At 41.2% G+C, this 27,891-nt stretch overlaps 2 protein-coding genes and 1 long non-coding RNA gene across 4 annotated transcripts; 2 read left to right on the forward strand and 1 right to left on the reverse strand.

Annotated features, from left to right (window-relative positions):
- The first annotated feature begins 1,971 nt into the window (after nucleotides 1–1,971).
- On the forward strand, nucleotides 1,972–13,029 carry LOC106956165 (uncharacterized). The gene is made up of 3 exons (XR_001426729.1): nucleotides 1,972–2,988; nucleotides 6,859–6,864; nucleotides 13,019–13,029. It is a non-coding gene; the product is annotated as an uncharacterized LOC106956165 (long non-coding RNA).
- pnpla7b (patatin-like phospholipase domain containing 7b) lies at nucleotides 3,389–26,044 on the reverse strand. Its single transcript, XM_015046810.1, has 35 exons — nucleotides 25,986–26,044; nucleotides 25,139–25,183; nucleotides 24,024–24,098; nucleotides 23,729–23,816; nucleotides 23,380–23,459; nucleotides 21,945–22,039; nucleotides 21,091–21,231; nucleotides 20,239–20,398; nucleotides 18,795–18,875; nucleotides 18,552–18,680; nucleotides 18,387–18,467; nucleotides 18,153–18,273; nucleotides 17,995–18,060; nucleotides 16,008–16,090; nucleotides 15,739–15,891; nucleotides 15,545–15,622; nucleotides 14,991–15,196; nucleotides 14,781–14,912; nucleotides 14,577–14,700; nucleotides 14,301–14,490; nucleotides 13,751–13,900; nucleotides 12,205–12,268; nucleotides 11,873–12,041; nucleotides 10,356–10,538; nucleotides 10,142–10,260; nucleotides 8,481–8,637; nucleotides 8,208–8,324; nucleotides 7,817–7,886; nucleotides 7,288–7,404; nucleotides 6,541–6,689; nucleotides 6,316–6,468; nucleotides 6,100–6,216; nucleotides 5,575–5,659; nucleotides 5,279–5,400; nucleotides 3,389–4,565 (listed from the first exon to the last, which is right to left on the reverse strand). Exons 2-35 carry the CDS (start codon nucleotides 25,175–25,177, stop codon nucleotides 4,500–4,502), a joined length of 3,960 nt encoding a protein of 1,319 aa, XP_014902296.1. The 5' UTR covers nucleotides 25,178–25,183; nucleotides 25,986–26,044; the 3' UTR covers nucleotides 3,389–4,499.
- Nucleotides 26,045–26,335: 291 nt separating this feature from the next.
- mrpl41 (mitochondrial ribosomal protein L41) lies at nucleotides 26,336–27,182 on the forward strand. Of its 2 annotated transcripts, none has more exons than XM_015046797.1 (2): nucleotides 26,336–26,450; nucleotides 26,651–27,182. In XM_015046797.1, the coding sequence occupies exon 2, from the start codon at nucleotides 26,669–26,671 to the stop codon at nucleotides 27,074–27,076; it is 408 nt and encodes a 135-aa protein (XP_014902283.1). In that variant the 5' UTR covers nucleotides 26,336–26,450; nucleotides 26,651–26,668; the 3' UTR covers nucleotides 27,077–27,182. The 2 variants fall into 2 exon arrangements, with proteins under 2 accessions (XP_014902283.1, XP_014902282.1); XM_015046796.1 differs by having other exon boundaries at nucleotides 26,338–26,450; nucleotides 26,655–27,182.
- The last annotated feature ends 709 nt before the right edge of the window (nucleotides 27,183–27,891 follow it).

A 27,891-nucleotide genomic window follows, 5' to 3' on the forward strand; every position in this document is an offset into this window, starting at 1 on the left:
AACAGCTCTCTAGAATAGGGGTTGATGTAGGGGAGGTGGCGGTGAGGGGTGGGGGTGGAGTTTATCTAGATGGGTTGGGTTTTTTTTTTAGGAGGTGTTCCCTTTAGTATTTTCGAATTTAGCACAAAACATTTAACAGATGAGCTACTGAAGCTCCCAGTACCTCATCTGTTATTTCACCGATTTCAGAACGCACAGCACGTTGTATTCTACTGCACATTTTTCCAGAGCAGCTGCGGTGAAAACTGTGTTCTGTCGTCTCCCAGCAGAATAACTCTCCTTCTGCTCAGCTAGAAGGATTCAGGAATAGTTTGAGGAGGACAACCAGCACACCCTGGCCTCTGAATTCCACAGATCTCAGTCTAATCTAGCATCTGTGGAATGAACTGGACAAACAGGAACCACCTCACTGCTTGTTAGCTTCTGGTTGCATCTTGGTGCCAGATAACACACACAAACACACACCTCCCCTGGTGCGGTGGAGGCCACGATTTTAAGTGTGAGGGCTGATTTAGATGCAAAAGGGGAACCAAAACACTTTAAAGTTAGAAGTCATAATATCATCAGTGTATGTTTCTTAAATGATCACATCACAGAGCCAGGACAGGAGAGACTGGTGGTGACCCGGCTGAAATCAGCTGCTTGGAACAGAGCAGCTGGACTGTCCATCTGCAGCAGACCAGCTCCTGTCACTAAGCAGAATAAAGTTGGTCTAAACTAGAGCTTTCACTGATCTTATGCTGCGGTCATTTGCATACGGGAAATAATGTCCTTCTTTTAAAATGCTACGTCGAGCAAATCTAGTCCAGTTTCTATGCACAAATAAGCACGCACTAAAACTTCAACTAATCACTGTTTGAGTCACTTTGACAAAACAAACTGCATGTAAAAAACTTTTTAAGGTTGTTTTAGACCGTTCTAATTTCAACTGAAGGCCAGACTGAATCACAAAATGTCTATGTCCATGGTAACTCTGGAGGAGCTGCAGACTAATAAATAAAAAAAGGATTAAAAAAAAAAGTCAGATGTTCACAGCTCATGCAGAGGAAACAGCAAACAAGTGGAAGAAAACATGAAGTCTGTAAAGCAGATCTGACCCGTTGAGTAGGAAACAGCAGAACCTTCCTTTAAAGGTAACAGAGTGCTCTTTCAGAACCACTTTGAAACAGTGATGCGGGTCTGATGATGCAACAGAGCCGGTCACAGTTACTGGAAGCCCTTCTAAAGATATTCACCAGGCCTCAAAATAAATTCACTAAATGTCACTATGAAAACTTAGAATACGAGAAATTCAACCTATAAATTAAGAACTTAAATACCAGATTGTTTATGGTTATTTATGGAACTTAAATAACAGAACTGCTGGTACCCTATGCTGTTAATAGTTTGCAAATACCACACTTATAGAACAGATCTTTGTCTTCACATCACCAGGATGGAGCATTCAGAGAGAGTGGCCTAGTCCATGCATGGCTCTCGTCGCCTCAGCTCAGACCACAGGTTTAGGATGGGAGTTGGTTGAATTGTGCATGGTCGCCCATTTTTATATTTATTTGGGAATATTTATACATCATGATGCTGTTGAAATATCCACTGATGACCCATTTTCAGTTTTTCATGCGGTGTCATTGAGGTCATGTTGCCATGGCGTCTGAAGGTCCCCAGGGAACTTTGGAAGAGCAAAACAGGCACACAGCATCACATACATGTTTATGTTTGTGATGGCAGGACAGAGAAATCTTTTTCTGGCTTCTCTCAACAGGCATCCGGTTTGAAAGTGGCTGTCAGACTTGATGACATCAAGATGTCACTCTTTACTGCAATTTTTACTTCTCTGTCTATTGTGTCCACTGTGTGCAGCGAAATGATAAATGGGTTGTCGTTCCACCTAGTGGCCAGTGTCCAAAACAAAAAGGCCTTTCTCACTCAGGTCGACCCAACAGGAAACAGGAAGTCTATTGTATATTGAAACAAAAATGTATTTAATTGGAAGGAATTATTAGGGGCAGCAATCATTTTGTCTCACAATAATTTGATTACAAAAACAAATTAACAGAAGATTTCTTTTCTGCTAAATAAAATTAAATCTAATGAAATGCTTTTTTCTAAGGTTTCCAGTGTGAGATTATGTTGCTGCAGTAAAAGACTAAATTGAAACATCTTTGTCAGTAAATGCAGTGAATGACCATCAGATCTGCTGTGCCCTCTTTTTGTTCATGTAATAACAGTCCTTAGATCTCATCAATTCCTCTACAGAAGGTTTTTTATCCGTCTAGATACCGACTGACCGACTGAAATGAGGTCCAAGCATCACCTTGTTGAGTCTTCACAGTTAAAACAGAAATTAAAAAAATCATCCAATGAGAACTTATTTACAGTTACAGAGTTTAATTTTACATAAGGCAACAGCTTCATTTCAGTCATCATAACAAAACACTGTTTGTGCGGCTACATCATCATATGTTAGGAGGTCACTTAAAAATGAATCACAACAGATTTAAGTTGAGTTTTTACAAGTGTTAACGTTAACATTTTTATAACAACACAGAACAGGTAACACTGGCATCAGTTATTATTTTCCCAGCTCCAATAGTTAGTTTTGTTTTCCAGTCGTAAAGCAGGGCTTTGGGTCAAACCCGTCAGCAGAAACCAAAATGGCTGCCAGATAAAGTTGCCGTGTTTGACAGGAAAACGAAGCTCAACTAAGATTCACACCGCCATGACAATCTGGCAGTGCATTACAGTAACACTATGTGAGCAGAGCTGCAGCACAAACTAAAATACAAAACGTTTTGTCAACTTCATAATCTGTAACGCAACTTCAATACAACGCCACTGACATAAAGAAATCCAGGATACGGTAAGGCTGCGTAGGTTAAGCTGCTAATGCTGCTGAATTCACTGAGCTGCAGATCATTTAGGTTAAATGAGCTGAATGCAGCCAAACCAGTCAGAGCACAGGTCACATGTCTGCTTTTGGTACAACAAGTGGTGTCTAAATAAAGGGGGCTATATAAAGCAAATTGTAAACAGTATGCAGTTTTCAATAAAGTAACCACTTTGCTATGTGACATCTAGTATCCTTTGGCTTTTAGGAGACAGACCAAAACGATGCTTCACTTCCACACCACAGTTTAAAACCTTAGCTGTCATGTAGACAGTGGTGTCCTCATGGACCCACTCACTTACATCTAATTGTTCTGGGGATGACAGTTTAGGGGTTTTAATCCCAATTTTGCATTGTTCTATTACATAAAGTCCAGACAGAAAATTGTATGTTTCATGTTCAACAAAACAAAATGTGGAGACGGAAGGGGGGTGAATACTTTCGCAAAGCGTTGTACTTAAAGCTGCAGTTTGTAACTTTTATAAAAAAAAATATTTATTTACATATTTGCTGAAACTGTTACCATGTCATGACAGTTTGGTATGAGACAGATAATCTGTGAAAAGGTCGAGCTTCTCCATCTTCTCCCAGTGATAACTAGAAAATAACCAATCAGAGCCAGGAGGCGGGTCTCAGCGCTGTCAATCATCCTCTGTTTGGTGCTCATATGGAGGGTGCTAAGCTGCAGCTTCTTCCTGATAGCATAGCCTGTTGTCAATGCTAAAGCTGCTAGCATGGCCGCTAAACAGTTTCCCTGTTACGGTAACTTGTTTCTCTGCCATTAGCACACTGAGCAGAGTACAAAAGGTTGATTGACAGCGCTAAGCCCCTCCTCCTGGCTCTGATTGGTTGTTTGTGGTCAGAGCAGTGGATTTCTACAGACTACAATAGGAGCTTAGAGAAGAGATGGAGGAGATCCATCTTTTCAAAGATTATCTGTATCATATCATACTGAGAGATAACACTGAGACAGTTTTAATAAATATGTAAAAAATAATATTTTTTTAATAAAAGTTACATATTGCATGCAGCTTTAAAGATATTTCTTCTGTACAAGTCTGCATGACATTTGAAGAATTCTGGCTCATATTTACAGTTTTTCCACACAATAAGCATCAGAATATAAATGAAGTTGACAATCGTAAGGACAAGTTGTGTGAAATTGAATGATGAATAGTTTGAATCGTAGCTGCAGCAGACAGCAGTCAGTATGGATGATGTCACTTCAACTCCAACAGGTCAAAGGTTAAATGCAGAATAGCAGCTGTTTTTTTCATTGCATCACTCAAACATTAAACTGACTATTATACAGTTACATGAATAAATGATGTGTATAAAACTGGTTTCTGTAGGACACAGTACGTCATGTGATGTTCACAGTGCTGTGATATAATGTAGCTGATGACCGCAGCCCGTTTCTCTCTACAGTCACACACTGGTCATCACACCAGGGTCAGCATGAGGTCCAGCACACACAGAGGAGTTCGAGATCAAACCAACAACCTCTCGTCTACTTCCCAGTGGAAGCGGGCCAGTCCTGCTCAGGTCCAGCAGTAGGAGACCAGCTGACTCCTCCCTGCTCTGAAATGGGTTTCCTGTGGTTCCCAGGAGGTCAAAGGTGAGCATTCTGAGAGGCGTTCTGGAGCCGGTGTCTGACCTGGACGGGAACTTCTTCATCCTGTTAAAACAACAACATGTTTATTATCAGGTTTTACTCACATTGCTGAAGAAATCTTTACATGCATTCTTATTTACATGAATATTATGCTAATTTTTATTTATTTATTTGAGCCATTCTTCTTGTAGGTTGGGCTGATTATCCTGTCCAGATGGAAACAGCCATTTGACTTCCAGCCATGTAACCTCAGCTGTCAGCCTCAGGTACAGGTTGGGATGTTCTCGCTGTGAACTCTGGGGGGCGCTGTCCAAGAAACAAGAACCGTGTTTGACTGAAATCTGCAGCTGAGTACAGCCAGACTAACGTACTGAATATAGTTTTTTAATTATGAGAAAAAATTTGCTTTAATCAGTGTTGCCAGATTGGGTGTGTTTCCACCCGGTTGGGCTGCACGACTAGAATCTGTTGAACGTGACACACTCAGAGTTAAAGGATTAGTTCCGTTTTTAGAAAACTGATATTAAAGTGTACATTCCTCATTTTCATGTTGCAGTTCTCATATTACTACTTCATTCTCCAAACATTAAGACTTCATTCTGGTAATGATAAAACAAAGTCTTATCCTGGCCCTAACATGGCTTATGAGGAAAAGTTTTACAGACAAATATTGAGCTAACCAAAAAATGAATATGACATTAACACCTAGGATGAGTTCATGTGAAGTTTTCCCCTCTACAGTCCATCTATAAAACACGGGATGCTGTAACGCTCACAGTCTCAGCCGTCTCCTCTCCCTCGGTGTGTTCGCTGCCCGGAGTGAAGGCCTCAAAGTCAGACAGAGCGCTTTCCACTGCCTCCTCGTCGTAGTCAGTCTGGTACTCATCAGATGGTTCTTCTGAAAGCACATGAAGCAGGGAACAGTGTGATCATGATCCCTTCACAGCTTTTGACACAGACATCACAACCAAACACTTCAGCTGGAAATAAGAAAACTTTAAGGAGACAGAAGTTTACGTTTCAGTGTTTGTTTCATTCTGTGATGATTTTCTATGTTCTACAGCTGACTGACCGTCTATCAGAGCGTTCTTCACTGGTTCAATTCTGGACACGATCTCTGCCAGGTCGGTGAAGGAGGCGTTCGGACATGTGACCACCTGGAAGAATTCAGCATTTATAAATAAAATCTGCTCTAATATTAGGTGACTTTTGTTTTTGGACTAGCAGAGAGCTGTGTAACTTAGGGATGCTGTTCAGAAATCACTGCACTCCTTGAATATTTTATTGTAAAGATAATTGTATATTCAGGTTATGAAGAAAGCAGAAAAAGTTTTGTGTTCCTGTTGTTAAAGAGAGATTTGAGTCAGCAGCAACAAGATGTTTACCTCTAACATTTCACTGTTTTTTTTTTTTTTACTTTCAATTGTTGTTCATTGTATCATAAAACATATAATAACACGTGTTACACTGTTCCAGACACAAAACATCCGTTTTTCACTGTAGAGATATTTGAGTTTACATAACAGAAATACTAGAAAACAAAGAGCAAATAACATGCATGCATCCTAATCTCCAGCTGTGATTGGCTGTCACTCACATGTCCAGTCTTGGCTTTATGGAACTCCTCCTGGTGTCTGTCCCGCAGCATACTGTCCACCACTCCGCTGCGGTGCCACACGTCAAACAGAGTCTTTCCGTGCTGGTACCCCACCTCCTGAACTCAAGACCAAAGCAACGGCCCTTCCGGCTTCACACACCTTTCACATATCAAAAGAAAATCCAACAAAAACCAGGAAGACGACAAAAAGCTCACAGCAATTTCATCAAATTTGCCAAAATCCAGTGTTCCGTATCGATCAATGGGCGGCCGGATGTATTCACAGTAGTCGCTGTCTTTGACCACCTCCAGCTGCCTCACACAGCAGACGTACGCCAGGCGTGTTTGGATCTCGGCCATGTTCAGAACCTGGAGGGAAGAGGCGGGTAAAGCCAGAGTGTGGAGTTACCAACCGTGGCGGGTCTGACGTGGCAGCAGTACCTTGACCTTTTCGGCCAGAGGGTTCAATCGTTTCCACAGCAGCCACCAGCCACTCAGGCTGTCGCCATAGTTGGTCAGACTGGTTTCATTCCGGCTTCCAACATCAATAGCGATGACAACCTTGGCACCCATGGAGCGAGCCACGTCAGCTGATGGAGGAGAGAAACATTCCCTCAGCACCTGTTCCCCAATGTCACTTTCCATTACAAATTCAAAATTAGGGGTGTCCAGATCCAATACTGGAAGCAGAAATCAGTCCCATACCAGCCGAAAAACGGCCATTGGATTATATCGGCCCTCATCTAAACTCGCAGACAGAAGCACGTTGATAAAACTCAGTCCAACGTTTCTACCCACCAGGGCTTGTATCCCACACACAGATCCATTGGTAAACAATAAATGGGTCAGTTGTTCTCTATCCCGGTCAGAACCAGCCTGTTGTTCTACACTATTTGAGTGCCTGGACTCTCAGCTACTGAGAAATGATTGCTTCCTGGACGTGGACTCTGTTGATATTTTAAATTTGACCCAATCGCTAAAGCCTACCTGTGATGTAAGTATGAAGCTATGAAACTTACCAGAAGTTGCCTGTGTTGTAAACAACCATCTTCTACTAGGTAGAAGTGCTGATCCGATTGAGGAGGCTGTTAATGTTAATTAACAGCCTCTTTACCGTCTTTACCAGCCACTTTAACACTGTTTGATTTTAAAAGTCTTAAGATCCAGTGGGAGCTGCCTGATTCTCACCAGGAAGGTTGTTGATGTAACCTCCATCCATGAGTAAGTGTCCATCTTTGGGATCACAGAGAGGCGGCAGATAACCAGACAGCGACATGCTGGCTCTCACGTAACGCCACAGTGAACCTGTGCAGAGGAGGAGACGTGTGTAGAGGTAACAGAATAAAACACTGATAACATGTTTCTGGGATTAAAATATGAAAAAAACATGCATGGAGGATGTCCACTTGTTGAGCAAACATGTTATTTATATATATATATATTTATTTATATATATATATATTTTTTTTTTTTTTTTTTTTTGTGATGATTCTGATTTTATTTTCCAGGCATATCATTTCTTTTTTCTGTCTTCTGGAAGTTTCACCTAAAGATAGCATTAGCGTTAGCTCCTCCGACTCAATGCTGCTCTTTAAAAATCAACCAGCAGGTGGACAGCTTCAAAAAGTCATTTCATCAAAATCTTACTGCAAAAGAAAAACAAGTGGTTTACTATATTTAGAGAAACTGTAGGAGAAGTGATGATAGTTTCACACACCATCAGTGTGGACCCTCATGGAGGAAGCGGTGATATCTGTTGTTATGGTGAAGTATGGCAACCACAGGTCCTAGAGGTGGAGGGGTGACAAAAACACAAAACGCAGCAGAAGAGAAAACTCTGATCATCGTGGTGAATTAGGAAATGAGTATTTGAGTTTCACAACGGTCCTTAAAACCCTCATAGTAAAAACTCTTATGTTTTTCAATTTCACTTCCGTCACATAAAATCCCTGTAAAATGCATTGAAGCTTGTGATTGTGACATAAAACAATATGAAAAGTTCAAGAGGTGTAAATGGTTTTGCATCTCCCTGTAGGAAGTTTGAGCTCTGCTTCACAGCTTTCCTGTCCTGCCACTGCTGTTGGGGGAGGCTGGCGCTCCAACCCTACCTCAATCTGTTTGTCCTTGAAGATGGAGCTAATGCTGTAGTTAAAGGAGGCTCCAGAAAACATGGAGGTCACAGGGTAGGTCAGGTCCAAGATCTTCTTAAAGTACGACGTCATTCCCTGAACAAAACCATAACGAGGGAAGTGAGGAGAACGGTGCCATAATGAGGAACAAGGCTTTCCAACACTCAAACAATCAAAGAGTAGCTAAGTTTTGATGAACATTATGAGAAGGTATGAGAAATGTGGAATGAAAGTTAGTGTAAGTGAACACACCATTGCCCACTCCCGAGCCCGGACCCTCATCCGACTGCTGCTCTTTTCCTCAGCGTACAGCGCCCCCATGAAGGAGCCGATGGAGGTGCCGCCCACCACGTCCACGGGGATCCCGGCTTCGATCAGCGCCCGCAGCACGCCGATCTGAGAGCAGCCTCTGAAAGCACAGCCATACAGTCGCTATGGAAACAAACAGCCACCAGTCTCATTTCATGTATTCAAGAGAAACGCTTCTGTTATAACCTCAGACTAATCATGGGACAAACATCTTAGAAACATCAACAACTGATCCTGTTTCTTACTAACTGCAGAGCAGCTTCCAGTCCTGGATATTTTAGTCAGCGATTATTCTGACCATTAATCGGATGAAGAAATGGTCACATTTTGGAGATTTTTTATTTAACCATTTACCTTCTTTTTTCTTTTTGCAATATTAGAGATGCATTAAAAGAGGCAAATAAACAAATTCAATTCATCTCCAGAAAGTCAAATTTTTAAAATAAGAAAATAAACATTTTATTGCCTAAAATGCAATAACAGCGTGTTGATGTGCCTAAAGTCAAAATGTATATTTTGTATTTATGCAGTTTTAGCTTAATTACTGCTCTGAATATGTTGTTCATTCGGCAAATGGCCTTTTTAGTGCCTGTATACTCTAGTTAACAATTAATTGATTAATAAATTAGCTGCCGATTATTTCAATAATCGCCTCATCACAATTAATCTGATAAATCCTTTCACCCCTGAACTACATAAGGGCTTTAAATACACCAGAACATATTTCCTGTACTTTATGTAGTATCAAGCAATCATGCAACATAATGATAACAGTCATGGCAGGGTAATTGAAAAGTGCCAACACCCTCTAAGTTCATGTCCTAAAACTAACAAAGCTGTGGGGAGAAACACAGAGCTTCACATGGACATCATGGCTCAAGCTCACCATTATTTTTACATGTGTGCTGCTTTCTCAGGTGTCACTGAGTAGAAAACAAGTCCTACCTTGTCAGAGCTCCAGGACAAGCCAGAGCAGTACAGGGAAAAAACAGTCAAAACAGTCATTTTAATGTGATCCATACAAACACATGCAAACAATAACTGTCCTGATGAGGGAAGAAATGTCTAAAGCTCCACCCTGAAGGTTCTGTCAGGGTCAGACCCAAAGTGGAGGTGCACTGATTGTAGTTTTCTGGCTGATTGTCAATCACCAATCATTCAGAAGGCTGATCTGCAGATTTCAATTTACGCTGATACCAATATTTTTGTCTGAAATGTTGCTAAATTTAGCAAAAATGTCGCAGAGTCTGTAACAGTGGGGTGACTATTGTTAACTCTGAATGTTCAGACATGACCTGGTGGCGGTTTGTCAGTTAAACCTCTCATTACAGAGCATAGAGGATGCTTAGACCTTTGCTGAGACGGATAAGATCGGTGGAAAAGATTAGCTTCACATGTAAGCATCGGCCGATCACTGATCTCTCAAAATGAAGGAAATCGAGATCAATTTATCAGCTGGTCGATTTATCAGTGCACCCCCGATCCAAAGCATAATTTCTCTACGAGGGAGGTCCATTTCTACCCTGGGAATTTTTAAGTTTAGAAATGGACAGAAAGGAAGGTTCCCGAAGGAGAAATGTGTCTAATGTTGAATGAATGGGTACCTGGCGCCCCCTCCACCCAGAACCAAGGCGATGCTGTTTCCTGTCAGGATCCTGGCCAGGCGGGAGAAGTCGGAGTGACGATCCGGAGATTTTTCAAACACGCGCTCGTACAGCTCTCTCTGCAAAACAGAAACAAGCTTCAATGTGGAAAATGCTCTAGAAGGCTCAGCAGGTGAGTCCTGCCTTATAACCCACGGAGATTCAGGTTCAGTACCAGCTTGGGTAAGCTCCTTTTGGAGAACACTCTGCGGGGACAGGACAGGTGGTGGTGCCTGGAGATCCAGCTGCGCATGTTGAGCCACTCGGCGGTCCCGCTGGGCGGCGGGCCGTCCTCCCTGTGCAGCAGCACCAGCTGCTTCTGGGCTCGCACTGAGCTGCTCTCCAGCATCCGCTCCAGCTGCAGCAGGGACGGTTTTCAGGAGGCAGCAGACGACCAAACATTACCATAGAAACAATACAACATTTCTAACTGATGCCACAGAGTCAGAGGCTCTATGATCACTGAGCAGAACGAGGTGGGAAGATATAACTTGTTAGGAAGCGTGACATTTAGAGATTTCTGTGAATCTCTGACTGACAACACAAAGGCTACTACTGCAGCAGACACAGATGGACTCTGATGATGCATAACATTATGACCACCAGCCTGACCCCTTTAGAATAAACAATGATTAGTAACGTAGCCACAGCCACATGACGTTTTTCACAAATGACTGATGATCTGATTTAGTCAACAGCATCTTGATTCTCAAATCCGATTTTTTGCTGAAATCAAGTTTATTATTTTTTTGTGTGGTCATCCATGCTACAAAATAAACCAGATTCAGACTTCTGTGTGAACAGTTTTTGTCCCTAGGACATAAGTGTCACATAGCAGTGGTCTGTTTACGCAAGTAATAATGGATGGAACCGCCTATGGACCGATTTTAACATTTGTTCAGCAATTAGAGCCCACAGTACAGCCACAAAATCATAAGAAGACATAGGAAGCTAATAGAAACTATTAGCAATGGCGTTTTGAAGAGCATTGAGTGCGGCTTCTGTAGGAAGTCTGGCTGGATGTGTAGTCTGAACGAGGATGTGATGTGCTTCACTGACATACTTCCTTTATCAGTTTATAGTCAGAATTTTCAGCCATTGTTTACATCCAGATTTACCGAGTCTGGCTTCTTCTGGTGCAGAATTATGATGCATGTCTCACATCAATGACGTAAAATCGGATAAACTACGATATGACTGTTCTGACTGCAGACGCTTTGAAAACAATCAGATATGCATCTGAATCAGTTCCATGTATGGAAGAAGCACAGATCTGATTATTTTGGGGTGAAATGATAGGAATTGGGCCGTTCAGACTGCAGCGCAAAAGCTGCAGCATTTGCCTGCTGTGTGAACGTAGCCAAAGACTTTCAATTCAATGCAGTTTATTTAAAAAGAGACAAATCACAACAAATATCATCTTGAGGCAGTTCAGGTTGGCTTCCTCTGTTGCTCCAAAACTCATGGAACTTCAGATGCTTACAGGTCCAGTGTTGGAGTTTTCGGTGGTGGAAAAGGGGCAGCGAAGGCACCATGACTACTGCAGCCTAACACACAACTTAGTGAAATGGACTGTTAACTCAAACAGCTTTTGGTCAGAACCAGATCAGGTCTTCCAGCAGTCTGAGCTAATGTTATTATGTTATTCACTTCTCTGTGATCATACAGTATATAGAGGTGGATGTCTCTGACCTCGCCCACGGTGGGCTCCTGCTCCCCCAGGCCCACAATGATGATGCAGTCGGCCTGGCGGATGCAGCGCTGGGTCCAGGGTGTGAGGCTGGAGTCGGACTGGTAGAGGACTATCCGGTGGATGTCTTCCTGCTGGCCGAGCCAGCTGGACAGACGGTACTCATGGACACTTTTGTAAATAAAGAGTTCAGCAGATTAAATGAATGAATATTGTCTGGAAATTTTATATGATCAACCAGAAAGTTTTACTCCATGTTTGCAGATCTTACACTAAAGCATCTACGCAATGAAAAAGGAAAAGTCTCTTAGAGTTTGTGTAATCAGTGACTAACCTGTCCAGGGCAGCAGAGCCCAGTCTCTGTTTGATGATGTCACTAGTCAGCAGTAAGGTAGGGCCTGGTAGATGACCGTAACAAAAAAACAAGAAAACTGTTTACATTGCAACATCCTTCACAGAATGACATGGCACTAATAAATAAATGTTAATGTGCTGACAAAGAGTTTAACTTCCTGTCAATCTTGTCGTTTCTCTCATGAAATAAAAGTCTTTACTTCCTGTTTTGGTCTATCAGCAGATTTCCTCAGAACAGTGGGGACCAATAATACAGTCAGAACAGGAACATACAGCAGCATAGATGCAGTATTTCACTAAGTAACTTTTCCATAAGTCTGAAGCTGCGTAAAACCAAATAAGGTCCTTAATGTGATCCCTGAAAATATGTCAGATCCACCTGTAGAATCAATGCCTTACAAAACTATTTAACCAGCATAGAGCTGAACAGTAGAAGGAAAATAATACATGGGATTCAAAGTCTTCAATAAAAGTTTACAATGCATGCTGTGCATTTTTATTCAACCTGTTTAACACCAACTCCCCCTAAAAAATGAGGTGTAAATAATAATAGCGAGTAGGTTCTACTCGTGTGTAATTTAAGCTGGTAAATGCAGCTGTTCTGTTCTAGAGAAAATTAGAGAACAAACAGGGTCACAGAGATCGACGAGCCAGCAGACAGGTCAGACTGGACTCAGTGGAGTGTAGAGCAGAATTCCCTTCTAAAACATCCCAAGCTTTGAATGTCTGATGGAGCTCTGAATGGCTGAGCTGCAGCCATGAGACATGAGACACCTTACTGTCATGGTGCAAAGACATGTTTAAGAACGAAGCAGCTTCGAGGCCAAAGTCCCTCTGGAGGAGCTGCAGAGATCTATGATCATGGTAAAAAAAAAAAGTCCTTATTGCCAGGACTGGAAAGAAAACCCAGTGTTGGAAAAAACTTCACAGAGAACACCATTTGAAGTTTTTTCTATTGTAGAGGAAAGTGCTTGGTCAGATGAGACTAAAATGAAGGCTTTTGGCTAATATGCAAACTTCTAGGAGTAAGGAGAATCCTGATACCAGGTTTTTACAGACGGTACAAGTACTTCAGTATAGGTACTTGCTGATACCGAGTAGTTGATACTAATAAATTGGTACTTGTACTTCATACAATAAGTAACTTTTGGAACAAATGTGTTTTATTTAGAACATGGCGGCAGAGCAGAACATACAGATTATATAATCTTCAAATACTATAAAGGTACATTTTTCACACCTCATCTTTTCAGGTGTTTATTTTTTTTCTCAGTAATGAGTTACTTTATGTTGGTCTGTCAGATCAACTCTCTATAAATTTCACTGAATATTGTTAATATAAGGTGTTGAAATATAAGAAAGCTGACGGGTATTGGCACTGTGCACAGTATGAACATCCCTTCTGACAACAAGAGGTGAGATGTGGAGAGTTTTCCTGACACTTGCAGCTTCTGAAGACAGCAGTAAGAAAGCAGTGTGTGTGTGTGTGTGTGTGTGTGTGTGTGTGTGTGTGTGTGTGTGTGTACCGATGCCACTGAGAGCATGCTGGAGCTCCAGGGTGAAGGTGGTGAGGGGAACGTCGTCCGACACGGGCAGGATGGCCACAGTGGACAGATTAGAGGCTGGATTCCCAGCATCCCACTTACTGGTGGGCGTGTGAAGGCCCAGACCACGACCTGGGGGACACAAAACCAATTCTGTTGGGAAAAGATTTCTGATCAAAAACTAAAAGAAAACAACCAACACTGGTTTTTGCTGGGTTTCTTTTGCTCTGGTTTTCTTTTGCTTCTTTTTGATTGCATAAAATATTTTAAATAAATCCATTAAAATTTGATAATAGTTGATCTTGGTTTGTTACTTTGAGCTCAAGTCAAAAGAACAAAAGCAGCAAAAATGCTTTTTGCTTTTCGAAATTTTAATTAAAGGACTTGAGTTGTATAAACTCAGTGCAGTCAGAGAGTTGAGGAGTAAACCAGTCAACCAATTAAACCACTTCATTGACTTCACTGCAGTACTGACTAAACTGTAGTTGGAACTGCAGCTTTGGCGGTTTGGAAACAATCTTTTTGTGATTACCGGTCAGAGGCCCGTTGACCTGCTGCATGTTGCCCAGGATCTTCTGTCCCAGCACGTGGATCAGCCTGGTGACCACCTGAGGATACCTCCTCTTGATGGAGTTCAGTGCTCCTTCAGGCAGCTTGGCCAGCTCCGAGTCCCTGACAGCGTGGACCGTGGTGGCTCGGTTCAGGTGTGTCAGGGCCTCCACCTGGTCAGACGCAGAAATCTGAGCTGTTCTTCTGTTCTCTTGAACGATTTAACAGGGTTGTGGACACCAACGCGTCGGCAGCTCACCTCACCAATCAGGTCGCCGCGGCCGTACTCCCCAGCCAGCTCCTTCTTGCCGTTATCCTTGGCGATGACAGATCGCAACCGACCGCTGAGGACGATGAAGGTGCTGTCTGACTTGTCTCCTTGTCTAAAAGCAGACATTTGGACTGAATGCTGAGTTGGACATCTGTTCAGTTTGACCGTGAAGCGTTTCCTGGTTGAGCGTACCTGTAGACGGCGCGGCCAGCCTCCAAGGCCATCCAGTCCAGGGCGAAGTCGATCTGCCTGACAAACGATGACATCCTCTTCACCACCGTGTGAGCTACGTTCAGCACCACCCTCGGCTCCTCGCGCATTATCCTGTCGTTACACACACCGATATAGTCACACACTATTCATGATGAAAAGACAGAGGTGTTGTGGACAGTGTGGTCCTACTCGTAGAAGTGGGCCTTGGACATGGAGAGGAAGGTGCAGTCTCGGTGGGCTCGCACGGTGAAGATGAGGGGCTCCCCTGTGAGGACGGCCAGGTGACCCACCATCTCCCCAGGGTGGGTGACAAAGAGCAGGCTCTCTTCCTCACGGTCAATCATACGCTGGTAGACATGGAGCAGCCCTGAGATGACGAACGCCACGCTCACATCCTGAAAGAGGACAATCACAAGGATTGTTAGTTTTTCAAAACCACAGTCTCATCTAAAACAGAACCAGTTAGGTCAAAAAATAGAAACTCTTAAAGAGCCTAGCTAAAGTATTCAAAAGGAAACCTTTAACAAAAAGCATATTTGTGTGTTAAAAACAGATATAAAGCTCCAACTATGCTGCAAAAATATTGGATTATTTGAATATTTGCTTTTTTTTGCTGCTATTTTGCTACAGCTTATTTTTCCCCTCTGTAGAAGGACATGCCCTCAGCATGTCTATAAGCCTTTTAAAAATTTCAGACATTTCATTCTAACAGTTGAAAAATCTCATGTTTCTGTTGGACTCACTTGATCTCCTTGGTGGGCTACCACACACCCAGCTTTGACCTGGCGAAGGGTCACCCTTCCTTCCAACAGACTGGGGTCCTGTTGAGCAACGCCAGCAGATAATATGTGTTCCTTTCTATAGTGATATCATAGTACCATAAAACATCCACCTCAGCTTACTGGGAGAAACTTGAAAGATTTAATGTGAAGGCTACCTGCAGCTGGATGACCTGCAGCAGATCCTTCTTAGCAGCCTGGAAGAGGACGTTGACTTTGCTGTGGTGGACGGCTCCTCCTCCTCCAGACTCGTCGTAGTGATAAACAGCAGAAGGAGAGTGCTGCATAGTCACACTCTTCTTCAGAATAGACTGAGGAGACAACACCGTTCAGACTGAGCCAAAAGAGTGATGCTGCAGCTTCCCAGCATCCTGATTCAAGCTAACTCATTTTAACAATTGAACAAAGTGAATTGCTCTATAGAGACCTTAACAGAGCCTTGGTTCACTGACTCTTCTTTGGCAGACTGAGTCTGATCAAACACTCTGGTAACCTCTGAAGGGCCATCACCTGCAAAACACACACACGCACACACACCCAAGTTGGAATAGCCACAGAGTAGTATCTCTATTTTTTGATACCTGTCAGGGGATTTATTACAGACCTGTGGAGAAGCAGTTTTTTCACAGCAAAAAAAATTAAAGAAGCAACATGGTACAAAATTATTGGAAATAATTTTTTAAATGTCTTTTTTTTTCAATCTGTTTTTTTTAATCTGAAGTTATATTGGAAAACGTGCAAAACAAAATGTGTAACAGAAGAGTGACCGTCACACATCACCCCTAAGATGAAAGCTAGTTACAGCTGATTAGCTAAGCAGAAGTCAATATTAGAAGACAACTGTAACAGACTAAAGACTGGGGGAGGATCACCTTCCACCAGGACAATGACTGTAAACATACAGCCAGAGCTACAATACGATGGACAGACTGAAGGATTTTAGTGTGCTAAAATGGCCTAGCCAAAGTCCAGACCTACATCCAAATAAGAATCTCCAGCAACACTGGTAAATTGCTTTTTACAAAGATTCCGCAGCCAAAATGTCTGACCAGGGGAAATGTGAAAGGAAAAATTAGAAAAAAAGAGCAGCATCTAAATGTGCCAAACTGCTACAGAACCATCATAAAAAACATGCAACTGTAACCGAAGCAAAAACTGGTTTTACAAAACATTGACACAAGGAGGGTGCATAAAAATGCACATCAAATTTTCAGATATTCTTTATTGAAAAATCCTGTATTATTTTTCTTCCACTGCTTAATTGGTTAACTCTAACTTATTATTCCTGAGCTCTGTGGCTGTAGCATGACAAAATGTGAAAAAGCCTTTGGGGTAAGAATAATTTTCTAAGGGCACAAAACACAACAATCTGCCACATTGATACAAAGTAAAACAAACTAAACACAGACATTTATCTCGTAACAGCTGGCAACAAAAGTGAGTACACCCCTATGTACCCAATTTGTGCCCAATTAGCCTGGTGTCATGTCACTCATTACTGTTGCAAGGTCTCAGGTATGAAGGCAGCATTATTTTTTCACACCCTCTCATACTGGTCACTGGAAGTTCAACATAGCCACCATGAAGAGAACAACAAAAAATTATTTGGATGAGATGATGTCAACCATGTCTGGTGACATCATCTCAGGTGAGGACAAAGGTAAGTGTTTCTGGACTGTAGCCAGGCATGGTGTGGGAGGGTCATGGTTTGGGACTTAATAAGTGCTGCTGGTTGTGGAGAGGGAACCATGAATGCCAACGTACTGTAACATACTGATGCCATGAAGAAGTGGAAGAGGATCCCATGGCAACCTGTGAAGATCTGGTGAACTTCCCTGTCCAAGAGTTATCAGAATCAGAAAATACTTTACTGATCCCCACGTATTTATTGACAAGCTATTCCATCCAAATTGTTAAATATTAGTAAATGTAAATATAACCATTTTATTTTATAGTAAAATAAAATGTATGAAAAACATATTAAATAATAAAATAATAAGCATGTACATGGAAATATGATAAAATATTAATATATCTATAAATGAGTAAGTTTAAATTTAGACAAGAAAGGTTGTGCTGGAAAATAATGGTGGCCACACAAAATACTGACACTTTGGGAACAATTTGGACGCTCTCAGTTAGGGATATACTCAATTTTGTTGCCAGTGGTTTAGAAATGAATGGTTGTGAAGTTCAGTTATTTTGAGGGGAAATCAAATTTACACTCTTATATAAGCTGTACACTGACTGCTTTACATTGTATCAAAGTGTTGTTCCATGAAAAAATGCAATATTTACTGAAAGGTGAGGGGAGTACTCTCTTTTCTGAGATACTGTATGTATTTTCTTGACATTTCTTCACATGATTGTCTGAGTTTTTGATTATGCATGAGCAGAACATTACAAGTGCGTACCTGAGCCTGGCACGGAGTGAGATTTCTTATATTTAGCTGTAGCCATGTCCCCGGAGCCGAACTTTTCTGTCATGAAAGAAAAACAGACAAAAAAAACTTCAGATGAAAATGATGAGTAACGTCACAGAACCCCTGGAGATACGGCACTTATTTCCAACCTGAATCAGCTTTTTCAGAACTCGTGTCTTCAGAGTGGGACGGCTGCCTACGAAACCCTTTGAGTTGATGAGCCTCACCCAGAACATTGGCTAGAGACACCAGAGATATAGCCTGACTTTCCTAATACGCAAATTTTGAAAAGCAAAAAAAAAAAAAAAAAAGTCTTAAAAGTGTTTCAATTTATTCTCAAACAATCCATAAGTTCCTGAAGATTTCTGGAGCAATTACAGTACCGGGTTGAAAAGCTCAGTGGTAAGGCCAAGGTAGTTGTGCAAGGCAAGAAAGGTTACTCTCTGGAGACGCACCATAATAATCTAGAGGGAGAAAGAATCGCATCGATGTACAGTATGAATATGTTTTTAAAACAGCATCACTATCAACATGCAGCTGAGATTTACCTGAATGACGCGGACCAAAGTCTCTGGGTACTTTTCAAAGACGGACTGAAAGGCCACGGCTGGAAGACGCAGGACGGTGGACGGAACTGCAGCCCTGGCAGACACTGTTTTATAAGGAGCCGGGTAGCCCTGAAATTCACAGAATGCACTGACTGACAGGAAGGGGGCGCTATAGATGAGAGACTGTTCAATAACAACAAAGAGCAGCAAAGTAGGTGAAGGAGAAGGAGGCTGTAGACCTACGGTGATAATGTCCAAGATACTGAGCAGACTGTGGACACTGTCTCCTGGCAGGACATCCTTCACAACCGCGTCTGTCCCATCCTGAAGGACAGAGTGAAGGACACAGTGTTGGATGAGAACATCTTCGTCCAACACTCTGGATGAGGCTCCGAATTCATCTTATTCCAGACTTTTAGTGAACCTATTCAAACTGCTGGATGGCAACAAATGACTCAGATGACATGTGTTCTAAGACTAGAACCAGATGTTTAACTTTTGTGTTTTTTCTAGTTGATTGCTTCACCAACAATTGCATCAGCTATAAAAAAAAAATGTCTGTTGCTAATATGTTAATATGTTCCCTCTCATGCTGTAGCACTTTCCTTCTGATCCAAAATACTTTCAGGTGAAAATCCCAACCTGGATACTGAAAAGCTTTGGCTTACTTGGATTATTTTATTACAAAGTCCAAATATTTCAAAGTTTTACGCTGGTAGCTGGTTACACAGATGCATCTTGTTCCTGAGGCATATTCTGCAGTGTAACACTTCTACAAGCCTACTTAGGTCTTGCAGCATTACCAAAACCTAAGTGCCTGCTGTTATTAACCCTGGTTAACAACAGCCTGTTATTAACCCTGGTTAACAACAGGCTGTTATTAACCAGGGTTAATAACAGCAGCAGCAGCATTAACCATTACATAACCCTGGAAACATCCCAATAAAACCAGTGATATAGAACTGGCATCGCAAATGTTCTGCTGTGTGTCGGCCCTGGATGGTAACCGGCTTGGTCAGAAACTACAAAAATCTGATATTTCTGTCTCGTTAGTGACAGAAATATCAAATATAGTGATGTTTGACTTGCAGTAAAACATCACTCTTCTATGTGGACACTACTGAGGGAGGAAGACTCACAGTTAGCTATGTTTTATTTGACCTTTCAGACTTTGTAGTGGAACATCCTGGACTAGAAAATGTTAAAAAATGTTACAGTTTAAATAAAAATGTACATCCTGCAGAATAAACAGGTATGAAATCTTAATGCTAGGCTAAAATGTGAACTCCGTCACTATTTTGTCGATTTTAAAACAGTAACTGTTCTTTACACAGTGGTGTGACATTGTCTCTTTATTTACAACAGGAGGGCTAGCAAGAGGTATGTTGAATATTGTTTTGATATTTTGTACTCTTTTGAAAGTGAACTCAGATTGGTTTAAAATTGGCATCAGCAGGTTAAGGCTTTAAAAAATACTTGCATCACAAAATTCTGATCAGGGCATTTCAACACAAAAAAATTCATAACTGACTTTATTAAGTAAACAACTCATTTATGTGACATGTTCAAAATATCCCAGATAGTAAAAACAATAGTGGAAAAAAAACTGCTAAAACATATAAAGTTTAAACAGAAGTCAAGTGATCCAATAATCATATTTTTGTGAAGCTTTGAGAATTTGTCTTACACTCTCATGGATGCAGAGCTCCAGGCGGCCATCTTGAACAACATAAATGCTGTCATCAGTGTCACCAGGTCGGAAAAGTCCCTCCCCCTGGTGCAGCTGGATCAGCACCATGTGGCGGCAGAGCTCCAAGAACAGAGGCTTCTCAAAGTGTCCGAGAACCCTGAATGCAACATTCTGACAATTACTGACAATATTCAGCCTTAATATTATACTTATTTTCTATTAGCCAAATGCAAAGAATCAAACTATTCATTTACTAATTTTTAGTAATTAGTATGGCAGACATAAACTTATCTGATCTTTTGCAGTAGGAGAGGGAGAAAGAAATTAGCTGTGTTTCTATTACAAATGTGTAAAAATTAGGAAAAAAAGTGGAATGAATACAATGTGACACTGGGGAGGGGGTTACAGAACAAGCTCGTGTCCTGTATAAGGTGTTATTAAAGTAACATTTATTTTTGAGCTGTTTTCACGTGTCATCAATAGGTGAATGTAGTGTGAAGAGCTTTGGAGTCTTCTGGACTTATTAAAGCGCTGTACAAGTACAGGCTGTTTACCATTTGCTCACGGATGCACACAGAAAGAAGGAACCCAGGCAGGGTTTACTGCTCATCTTTTTACTTTAAAGACAAAACCTCCAAAGAAAAGATGCAGAAGAATCTTTGATAAAAGTAGAACTTTACAAATGAAGCTGGAAAGGTAGTAATATCAAGATTACCCCCTTTGATTCATCAACTGAAATGTTCCTAGTGAGGGAAAATGGTTCATTTTAGATCTGATTGATTGGTACGTCTCCACTGGGTACAACATAAACAAACAAAACAAAGAAACTCTGTGGTGTTCTTTACAAACCTGACGTTCTTCAGCATGTAGAGCACCTCCGAGGGCAGGTGGGAGTTCTGCACATCGAACTCAGTGAGATCAGCTTCGAGCAGACAGGGAGGGGGCTCTTTGGGCTGCAGGGTGGGCGGTTCCCTCCGGATGCGCAGAATCCTAACCAGCACATCAAGAAAACGAATCAGTGGACCAAAACTCATGCGCGCCATGGTCACTTCATGATGGGAGGAAACTTTCTCCCACCTGAACCTCAAAATAAACACTGAGCTCCTTCTGCTCTGATACAATTGTTTTCTTGGCTTATCTTTTGATAACACTTTATTTGACAGGGTGTGCATAAGGCTGACATAATACCTGTCATGAACATGAAGGAATCTTTATGAATGTCTATGACTGTTGTCATGAAGTAAATAATGACACTTTTAATGCAAAGTTATTCTAAAAGTTGCATTTCTATCTCCATCTAGACCAAAGTGGACAATGAGGTCATGTTCGTTTTAAAAGTGGAGAAAATAAGCTATGCGAAATTTCAACAAAGTACACACTAAAAGGCAACCATTTATGTTTTTTTTCTTTTTTTTTTTGCATTAATGCAAATTCCCCTGGCCTTTTGTTTTTTTATTTATGTGTTTTTTCCTTCACTTACTTTGGCGTTTATTTTAGTATATATTTATTTCCTTTTATTATTATTATTATTATTATTATATCTATTTTTAGAGGTGTTTAGCACGTGTCCTTTGTTCCTGAAATCATACATCTTGAAGTTAATGGTGTATACAATTCACACAATCCACATTGTGTTGTATGTAAACACATTTGTTCTGTATGCAAACATATCAATAAAAATATCAACCAGAAAAAGCTCTCACTTTCGAGCTATGGACAGGACTTTGGTCCTCTTCCTTACTCTCTGCCGTGAAGCTGAGTTTGAATTGTTTGCAGGAGTTGTGGACAATGTCTGAACCTACAGCAGAGAAATGAAACACAGTGATTTACATGGCAAGCAAAGGTTCACATCCAGACCAAAACAGGAACCGTGCAAAGCAAAACTTAAGGATGAGAATGTGGGACAAGATAAATAAGCTTCAGGACAGTCGAGAAAGAGCCATGATGCTCTCACGCTGATGGCTGTGTCCCGCCACCTGTGAACATCTGTCCACTCAGCGATGTGGAGAGATTTGGTCAAAAGAGAAAAACTGAAAGGAGGTGCTGATGTTCTGCAGGATGTAACAGGACAGACAGATGTGCTTATGAAAGTGTCTGCTGTTGGGCCAGAAAAAAAGACGGAAAGAATGGACAATTCTTCCCATAGGTCTATATTAATCATTACAGCGGAAATGGTAGAGATTAGTAAGAAAAAAATCAATAAATATAGACCTATGTCATGAATCAAGTCATTTGGTCCTGAAATGTGTGACATGTTTTGAGTTGAAACGACATATGTATTCACTGGTAGTAAAAAAAACATCAAAAAGCCAGAAAAAAACAGCAACACTACCAAGACTTTTGGGTTATAACTATCTCTGAATTTGCAGGACCATGTTCCAAGATCCTTCCAGAAGACCACAGTCTGGGGTACACTGATATTGGTGATAAATCGGCCAGAAAATTGGTCTTGATTTCCTTAATTTTGGGAGATCAGTGATCAGCTAATACTGGCATGTGAAGCTGATCTTTGCCACCGATCTTATCTTTGCAAAGATTTAAAAATCAGCCACTGTCCGTCCTCTTCTGCTCTGGTTTGACAGAAGTTTGACTTACAAACCAGGTCATGTCTGTACAATTGCAGAGTTAGCAATTGTCACCCCACTGTTAACAACTCAACAACTCTCTGGCTTTCAGACAATATTTCATTTTGTCTCAAATATTTAGCAACATTTCAGACAAAAAAATGGAATTGGCTGAAATCTGAATCGGCAGGCCAGGCTTCTTAAAGATTGGTAATCAGGGATTGACCAGAAACTGCAACCGGTGCAGCCTTATCTCAATCAGTGGATTGAACCTACTGAGCATCACCTGATTGCAGTGGAGGTGATGTGACCTTATCTATCAGGAACTGAGAGTCATCAATAGCACTCAGCTACATCAGCTTGTTTGTGAAATTGTAACCAGAGAACAATCCATGAAGTCTGAAATGTAAGATGAGAGAAGAGTCTGGACCACTGATGGCGAAACATCTGGTGTCCACTAAATTTTAGCAACAACACAAAGTCTTGTAAAACACAATATTCACACATTTTACTGGAAGGAAGAGCATAATGATCAAACCCAGGAGACTTCTTGCCTGTTTTAGACCGTACTGACCTTTCTCATGATCTTCCTGCCATAGAACATCACCTTGTCCCTCTTTCTGAAGCGGTAGTGAGGAACGCCGGCCTCCTCCTCTGAAACAGCACATGCTCTCAGTCAGACCAGCAAACAGGGTCATGTAGTTCAAGGTGTCCCAATGCAAGTTGTCTAGCAATCATGATATCAGTGTGTGAATGTATGTGTGTGTGAGAGCGACTGGGAGAACGGGGCTGTTGTGTCGAATGCTTTGATAGGTCAGTACTAATACACATCAACTCTGTCCATTTACCATGTGAAAGAGCTAACATGCAGCGCAGTAGAGATATAATGTGAACTTGTAAACAGTTAACAATAAGACACCAACTTGATTTTTTGTATCTTCTGCAGACAAACAGCACAACAACTCCCAGAACAGAGACGGTGATCACAGCTCCAACCAGAACAAAAATCCACTGGAAGAAAAACACGATAGAGACAGAAAGTTCAAGCAGTTCAAGCCAGTTCACCAGAACCAGAACTGCTTCTGGTACCAGACTCTAAACATACAGTACATCCTGTAGGGTATTCCCAGCAAACTGCAGAATGTGAAATATTTCAATTTAAAAGGAAGGCCGCAAAACATATTGTCAAAATATTAAGATGTAGGTCTCAGTGCTCACCAAACTGGCTTCAGTCCGTTCCTCCACAAACTGCTCCATTTTGGCTCTGATCTCACTGGTGAGTGGACCCAGGTTCTAAAAGATTCAGCACAGAAACAAACCCAGCAGATGAAACAAACTGGAGCCGAGACGGGCTGAGTCTGACAGAACTAAAGGAGTATTACAACTCAATTTATAAACCAACAAACTCCATTCAGTGGAGTACCTTCAGGAAGGTCTGTACTTGAGTACATTTTTTGAGCACCTTTACTTTACTTGAGTATTTATTTTGTTGAAAATTTATGACTTTCTTCGTCACCACATTTCTAGAAAGCTTGTCGTTACTTGTTCGTTTTGGTTCAGCACAGCTTTGTAATCTGTATTTTTCCCTTATCAGTTTAAATTGTGATCAGTTACATGAACAGCACACTGGATGGATCCTAGTAAGGTGGTTGTGATGTCAGAAGAACATTAGAAACGACTCTTTTACCATTTCCACATCAGATTAATGGTTTTATAAATTCTAACCTGTATTTCAAAGGATGCCTGGTGTAGAATAATTTAATTCAGGTCTGACCAATCTAAGCAGTCTCACCTGTTATATTCAGCCTTATTTTCTTACAGGACTTGTGTTGTGCCCAACACTGGGATCACCCACTCACCACTGACTCTGCACACCAAACAGCTATGAACAGTTGTTGTGGACACAACTATGGAAGCATTTAATTGTTAAAGCAAGGAAATAAATACAGGAGCAAGATAATCATAACAAGATGGTTTCACATTACAGCCAGATATAAACCTTGTTAACAGGAATGTTTCTCAGTATCGAGATATAAAACTTTCCATTTTAATAATGATAACACTCTTGTGTTTATTTCCTAGCTGTGGGAGTTAAACGCTTCTGTAAACAACTGTCAGATAACCTTTGCTAAAAAAAAAAAAAAAAAAGTCAAGGTTCAGGACGCCCCCAAGGCCCTGCACCCCTGAGCAGTGTGCCATATCCTTCATATCAAAATCAGCCACTGATTACAGATCATTCATTATCATATTACGATCTTCTCTGGGTACCACCAGAGGCAGCTGAGTGGTACCAATATGAGCCTAAATAATCCTGACACCGAGTATTTACGTACCGGGTAGACACAGCTTTCCTCCTCATCCTGGTTGTCCATGCCTGCCTGGTGAATTAAAAAAGATTACAGGCCAATAAAAATATCTCTCAGTGGAAAATGACATTTAAATCCTAAGCATTTTATCATCCGAGAATCAATTACATAGAAACATGCTCTCCCTGTGTGCTTCACTGAAGTCATTTTGCCAGTAAGCTGATCTGCCCTGGGCGCCAGGACAGAGATCACAGAGCAAATGCTCGGAAAGATCTGGGTTAAAGATCACCTCCATTTCTCAGGCTCACTCCGAACTGGACACGTCCGGATAAAGGCTCCAAAGCTCAGTGGGATAAATAGATTAAAGCTCCTTATTAATTAGAGAATTTAATATGCTTGTTTTTGACTTGTTTCTTTTCCTCTCATTTACTGTAAAGCCAGTCATTTCTGCTCAAGTTATGTGTCTTTAGCCGACTTCAAAGTGAGAAGTGACCTTTAAATACACTGGAACCAACGAAGAGAGAAGCTTAAACAACAGGATTTAATATTTAAGCAATATTTCAAGCAGCTCGGTGTCATGTAGCTGGATGTCAAAGTCACATTAAGTGAAGCTCGTCAGTTATTTCACCGAGTTAACTCACGTTTAGTGAGGAAAACTACATGTCTATGACTTGTTGATTAATGTTAAAACTTGGGAGTTTATACACAGTGTTAAAGCAGTGTTTACTACATCACAAGCCGTCGAGTCAGGAATAAAACAAGAAAATAAACGCTAAAAAGAAAGAAAATAATGCACTGAAAAAATGCTGGAGGAATCTTCTACATTTACTAAAAAGTTTGTTTCTGAAACAGCGTAAACAATCTTCATACGTACCTACTTTAAGGCTCAAAGTTTTTTGTATACATGCCTTATACTTAATCCTACCTTGTGACGGTGTACAACTTCCTGCCAATATTTCAAAATAAAACCGTATTTGGTAAAAAGGACAGAGCTAACCCCTGCACCTGAACTTGGATGCTCTCAAATTTTTCATAAATAAAAATATATATTCTTCTTCATCATCATTTACATCCCATTTGAGCAGTAATTCCCTTTGCTCAGTAGCTGTTCCTCACACTATATTTCATAAAGGCATTTATTTTGAAGAACAAGTCATAGAGCTTCCGGAAGTAGAGGCGCTTCTGTTTTCTAGTTGTAATTGTGTTCCCTCCAATTGCTAACAGTTTCTGTCAGTATCTTGTATTTTAATTGGTCAACAAGTATTTTTTTATTGCCCAATCACTGCGCACTTCATTGGGTCATAGTACGCACTTGTTTCCTCTCAGCGGGACCCTGAAGGTGAGAATAATTTTGTTTAATAGTGAGTGTAAATGAGTCAGTTTCGGATTTTCAGAGTGAAAAGTGCGTATAGTGCAGAGCTAATTATAGCCGTGCTGAGCTCAGACACATTAAAGTAGCTGTCTTTATGTTGTTTTGCTACTAATGGCTAATGCTAAAGCTAACAGCTGCCCTCTGCATGTGTCTTCATGTTCCTGGAGGAAGACCCGACGGGAACCATGGGGGTTCTATCCACACTCATGAGGGGCCTGGTTCGAGGTGCGGACAGGATGTCTGAATTCACCAGTAAGCGCGGCCCCAGGTCCCTCAACAAAGGCCGCAGCTCCCGCCCCGCAGGGGTGAAGCTCCCCAGCAGGAAGTTTCTGTCGGTCCGGGCCATGATTCCCGAGTTCGTGGTTCCTCATCTGGAGGGATTCAAGCTAAAACCCTACGTCTCGTACCGGTCACCACTCGGTACGGAACCTCCGCTGACAGCACAGAGTTTATTCGATCAGGTCGTAGCCCCACAGATCACCAGAGACTTTAGGAATGGCACATTCAACAAGGATAACCTGGAGAAATATGGATTTGAACCCACACAGGAAGGGAAGCTGTTTAAGCTGTATCCTAAGAACTATGTGCGTTAATAAGTGGATGGGAGACCATCAGAGTCATCATCACAGATGGGACTGCAAACTTGTCATTAAGTGTTCAATCTGGAAATAAAATCCGAGTTGCTCTACACATGATTTATAGCAGAATGTCATTTATGTCAGGGTTTAGTTATCCAAATCTGAAGGTAAATTGGCGTTGTCATTTTTAACTTTGTAAATCTTTTAGAAGTTAAAGAACCCCAACCTAAAAAGCTGCTGTTTCCACTGCAACATAAATAAATAGGGATCAAATGAACGAGTTGCTTTTCACTGATGAATTGTCACTCAAAGTGTCAGAAAAGCCACAGAAAGTGTAGAACGTTTTCAAGTTTGATTCTAAAATCCTCTCTCAAATACTGAACATTTTCTAATGAATTGGTGTTAAGCTACATGCCATCAACATTTAGCATTTCTGTCCTTTTTAGAAAAAAGGGCAAAAAGCTGATTCACCAGGCTTTTCATACAGTTTAGGTCAAGGTTATACAAAGTGTGGCCTGTGGGCCATTGTGTGGCCCCCCCAGCTGCAATTCAAGAATGATGCAAAGTTGGCCCTCCATCACAGGTGGTTGATTGAGATTTAGATTTTATTTGTAATCTGGGTGAAATGATTACTGACCATCTTCTTACAGTGGACAGAAATTACTTTTTTATACTAAGCAGAACCAAATGCATCAAGAGACTTTAACTGAAAAGCCAATTAAATAAAATCAGCTTTTATTTAAGTCACTAAACTTGGATTAATGTAGTAAACATTTTGAAAGAAAGTGACCTAAATCCTGTTCTTTTGACTGACAAATTTGTTCAATCGA

Source organism: Poecilia latipinna, unplaced genomic scaffold (genome assembly GCF_001443285.1).
Source record: "Poecilia latipinna isolate Pla-1442-1.1 unplaced genomic scaffold, P_latipinna-1.0 Scaffold793, whole genome shotgun sequence".
Lineage (NCBI taxonomy): Eukaryota > Metazoa > Chordata > Actinopteri > Cyprinodontiformes > Poeciliidae > Poecilia > Poecilia latipinna.